General features: G+C 43.4%; 1 protein-coding gene across 1 annotated transcript in view; it reads right to left on the bottom strand.

The window, feature by feature from the left end:
• The window catches only part of samd10a (sterile alpha motif domain containing 10a), a 7,827-nt gene extending 3,602 nt beyond the window's left edge, over window positions 1–4,225 (bottom strand). The window contains exons 1-2 of the mRNA XM_017035963.2: window positions 3,554–4,225; window positions 139–320 (exon numbers count right to left, since the gene is read on the bottom strand). Coding sequence (XP_016891452.1) covers window positions 139–320; window positions 3,554–3,566 — 195 coding nt within the window. The 5' untranslated portion in view covers window positions 3,567–4,225. The remainder of the gene's footprint in view (window positions 1–138; window positions 321–3,553) is intronic.
• Window positions 4,226–4,990: the final 765 nt, after the last annotated feature.

Here is a 4,990-nt window from a genome sequence, read left to right as displayed (position 1 = left end):
GATAGATAGATAGATAGATAGATAGATAGATAGATAGATAGATAGATAGATAGATAGATAGATAGATGGATGGATGGATGATGGATGATGGATGGATGGATGCAGTATATCATGTAAGTGTAGGTCCCAGGTATCTACCTGTGCGGCCTGCGTGCCCGGCTGCTGCAGCAGCTTCACCGTCCTGCCTCCTGTTGTTCTGTGTCCTCGCCCGTCGTGCCAGGTGAGGTTCCCACCGGTCCGATGACTCAACTGGTGTTTAAAGTCCTCCGACAAAACCCTGTACTCCACGGCTGGTCTGCAGAAACTGAAACTTGATGCAGCTGAAAGGATAAGAGAAAAAAAAATTCAATTCATTAAAAATGTTTCTTTGAAGCTCAAATGCACAGAACACTTTTTTCTTAGTTGTCCTTGGGATTATGAAATATCCTCTGCCCTCGGTCTGCAAAAACAGTGATGTAATTCAACGAAAAAAATTGCAGAAATCTCAGGAAGGAAAAGATTTCTCTCCCAGGGACAGAATCTGCTCTGTGTGAAAAGCCACGTGGGAAATTATTTTCCATGAAAAAAGTAGCTTTACTACCACTCTGCTGGACAATCTGGAACCGATTTTTTTTTTTTTAGAGGACCACACCTGCAGCATCATTACTGAAAACAGTCTGAAACCTGATCTGCAAAACCCTCATCCGCACTCATCCTGACAAACAACTCCAAACACACCTTGACATCTGTCACTCGTGGATCATCTCAGTGAGTCATTACAGCTGCTGCCTCCGTCTACCCTGGAGAAACACACTCAGCGCGACGTAACATTTACCATGACTTCAGTCTGGACCAGCTGTGGGGAAATTCCCAGACCCGCAGTGGCAGAGTTTGCCAGGTGAGGAATGTTGGAGCAGGAAGATTCACCACTCCTCATCGTGACGCTGCCGCCTACAGGCAGAGTCGAGTCGACTCGACAGCAGGTAGCTGCACAATATTCAGTGATTAAAAGGAAATGTGCCACCGTGGTAAACATGCTGTTACTGGCACAGACTCTGGCTGAAGGCCATGGGTCATTACTGATTTATGTGCCAGATCAGAAGGACTTTCTCGCTGTGCCGAAGCCATGTTTGCAGATCTGTGTGTGTGTGTATGTGTGTGTGTTCACTGCACAAGTCGCTGTGTATTTTCTCCGGCCCATTTCAAAGAGGCCGGGAGAACTCAAAAGGAGGACAGACCCAGAGAGAATGTCACGAGCGTGGCAGTTTGAGGGGATCAAAGGGGCGTCTTTCAGTTTCTGTCTCCGTGTCACTTTCTGTTCCGACGACGTCTCGTAAACATCCCACAGAGAGCGAGACCAACCGTGGCTCTGCAACCATCACCAGCATCACATTAATATGTATTAATCTGCTTATTCTATTTTTGTTTTTTCTTTGAGGTGCGACTCTGAGAGGCTACTGTAAACACTGGAGACTGGAGTCTGCCGGCGGCGACCGAGGCTGTTCAGTCCCTAGTCTTCCTCTAGGGATGTACCGATGCATCGCCAATCAATAATCGATACAAATGTGTGTCAATTCGCATTGGTTGAAATAAAAAAAGCATCGTGAAGTAAGGAGGAGGCAAAAAGTCACTGGTCACAACATGACACTACACACTCTATGACAGCAGGTGGCGGTATGTGCCTAAAAACGCTGGTTGTAACTCGCTATTAAACCAAGACGTCAGGTCCCTACGTGACCTAAGTGACGTTCAGGTGTTCGAACAGAACGTGGGAAGAACCAGTTTGACCTTTAATCAGAGCAGAAACGTGGGAAGAACCAGTTTGACCTTTATTCAGAGCAGATGATGTCCAGTGTTTCTGGAAAGAAATGTGAATTTCTATTTTTTTAAATTCTGTTATTGAAGAGAACAATGTCAGTTGATGAGGTTCACAGACCATGTCAGTTGGTGACGGGATTTTAAATATTTCTTTATAATTAAAAGAACATCAGAATTTGTCTGAAGCTCATTTTGTTTCAAAACAAATATGACAACATTGAGACTGGAGTAGCCAAAAACAGACCGACCTTCAGTACACATTCCAAACATATGACCATACGTCTGAGGTGGGATTTAAACCACTGATCTTCCTGCTCTAACAAAACCACAATCAGACGCTCGGAAAACTTTTAAACTCAAATTCAGACTTTTCAAATTTTCAGTTTTAGAGGAAGACAAATGTTGATGCCCAAAAAAAGGAAGAGTGAGAACTACAGTTCACATCTGCAGCTTCAAGGAGTTCAGAACAAAACAACCACAGCTGTCAACACAACACAAAAGTCTGGAAATACTTCAGATGCTTCAGTAAACCAGTACGTCTGGTATCAAAGTGTCAGGAGGAACGATCACTGGATTCCTGCACAGGAATAGACCGTGAGGTTTCAGACCAAGGAAACTCCACTTCTGCTGAAGAGACCCCACCAAACAGGACTGACGTCTGTTACTGACAACATGGGGCAGAGTGACTCATACTGGGAGGGGAGCATGTGGTCAATTAAGACAAATTTAAAATGATCTTAGGTCGTAGATATTACACCAGCATTTGGAGACTGATGTAACCTTAAAGAAAACGCTGCTCACAAAATATAAATATATAAATGAGTTCTTCCAGAACTGGGATTCTTGGGAATGTTTAAAGGACCGAGGAAGAAACGAGATCATTTTAAAAAGTAAAAAAAATAAAAATAAAAAATAGCAGCACAATGTTCTGATTGTTGTTTTCATCCAAAACATTCATCAAGAAATCAAGAAAATAAAAAAATAAATATAAAACTAATGGCTTTATACTTGTGAAATATCCCAAAATTGACTATTTGAAATATACATAGCACTCTATATAATAATATATACAAACAACAACATACACACACATATATCAACAAATATTAAACCACTGTCCTAAAACATCTGACTGTATTTCCCTTCAACAGAGAACTGACTCTGCTCAGATAACTGACCGTGAGCTGTCCATTTCAGCACCAGGACAGTGTCCACTAACAAACCTCCGTCCTCGAAACCTTCATGTGGTCAGCATTTATATAGACCACACATCAACGTACGGCGTGGGGAACGCCAACATGGCTGGACGTGTTACAGCAGTTAGCGTCGTTTAAAATTATTTGTTCGACTGGTCTGTAAAGACTGCAGTGCAACTAGGAAATAAAAACCTGAAAAACTGGCTTCACGGCTGTTGACTTTGACCAACGAAGTCATTCTGTTTTTTTAAAAAAAGTTTAAGTTTCTATTGAATGAAAGAGTAGAAGGAAGCTGATCTAGAGAGGAGAGCGTTGGAACGTCGAGCGTCCACTGCAAACGGACGCACAGACACGTCTTTAAAACATAATATAATATAATATATTGATACAGAAAGACAGTGACAGACAATTAAGGAACCTGCGTCTCTAGAAATGTTCAATAATTTCCTGGTTGAATTTAAGTTCCACCGGTCACAACAGGACAACAAACATACCGAATCGAATCGATGAAATAATCGCAGTGATAAAAAAACAATTGTTAACATCGTGAAACTTCGTACCGTCCACTGCCATCGTGCCCTCGTAGTCTATCTACTCCGAGCCTGGCATCGTCAGCGGGAGCTGCGGTCGTCGCTGGGCTCTTTTCTCCCCTCCTCTCCCCTCCGTCTCCCCCCTCCACCAACTGCTCTCCTCTCCGTCTCCCCTTTTTCTTTTTCTTTTTCCCTTAAACTTCCAGACAGCACTGACGGCAGAGGAATCGCGCTCCAACCCCCCGCCGCTGCTGCTGCTGCTGCCACGGAGGAAATGCCTTTAAACCCAGCTTGTGTCAGTCCGCGTCCGTGGAGCGAAGTGGTTCCAGTCAAACAGTCAGCTGACCGGCTCACTGCTCACTCCGACACGGCTGTGCGTGTTGCATATAATTCTGCGAGCAAGCGAGCGCGCGCACGCGTGCACGTGTGTGTATGTGAGTGTGTGTTTAAATCCGTTTCGTGAGAATGAGCGACGCGGCTTTTTCTCAAGAGTCTGCATGAGCTCAGGGAACTCAGAGTGCAGCCCGGGGCCTGTAATTAACGCAGCCAGTAGTGGAGAGTGAAAAACAGGAGGATGAAAAGGCTTCTCATCACTGCACCGTCCAACAGAAGGACACCCCTCCATGGCTGCTCCTAAAGAAAGGGAGCTCTGTGCGGCCGCGGGCCCTCTCTGTGACCGACCCCTCTCTCTGTGTGTGTGAATGGGATTTGTCCACAGGAGCTGCAGGACCCCGGGACGGACAGTAGGGAGCACTGTTCCTGCACCCACCTGACCCTGATGACACTCTATCGATATTTAATAAAATAAAAGGGGGGTCTAAGAGCAAAAGGTCCTCATCATGAGGTCCGCGACCCCTAGGGCGTCCGAGGAGGTACTGCAGGAGGTCGTGAAATAAAATTAAAAAAATAGTAATTGAACTTGGATATTATTTGATTAGGGTTGTGTTGAATGCAATATATAATAGCTAATCAATAATGCACTGTAAAATAAAATATGATGTTGAACTTCTGTTATCAGAGGCAGGTAATTGTTTAAAACAGAAGAAATATAAATCAATAAAATACAAATAAAAACATCATATGTAGAAACCCTGACTGAGACTCTAACATTAGCATTTAATATTAATATTATTAGTAGTAGTACCAGAAACCCTGACTGAGACTCTAACATTATTATTTAATATTAATATTAGTAGTACTGTAGTATCAATGCCGAGTGTGCAATTTTCAACCTGAAGCACTAGAGGGCAGCAAATAGACATGTATCCATGAAAAGACCCTTTGTTGTGTGTAACTGAGTGTATCATGGTTTTAGTGGCGTTATTTCTATTTATGTAAAGTTATGAACTCAACCTTCACTTCCTACAGAGAACAACAAACAGTCTAACAGCTAAAAATGGAGACAAACTTTAATAATCCTCGCTGTTTGGAGATAATTACAGAGAGAGAGCGACCCTGACAAAGTCC

This window comes from Cynoglossus semilaevis, chromosome 10 (assembly GCF_000523025.1).
Source record: "Cynoglossus semilaevis isolate Cse_v1.0 chromosome 10, Cse_v1.0, whole genome shotgun sequence".
NCBI lineage: Eukaryota > Metazoa > Chordata > Actinopteri > Pleuronectiformes > Cynoglossidae > Cynoglossus > Cynoglossus semilaevis.
The sequence above is the reverse complement of the archived record's forward strand: the minus strand, read 5'-3'. Positions and strand labels throughout refer to the sequence as shown.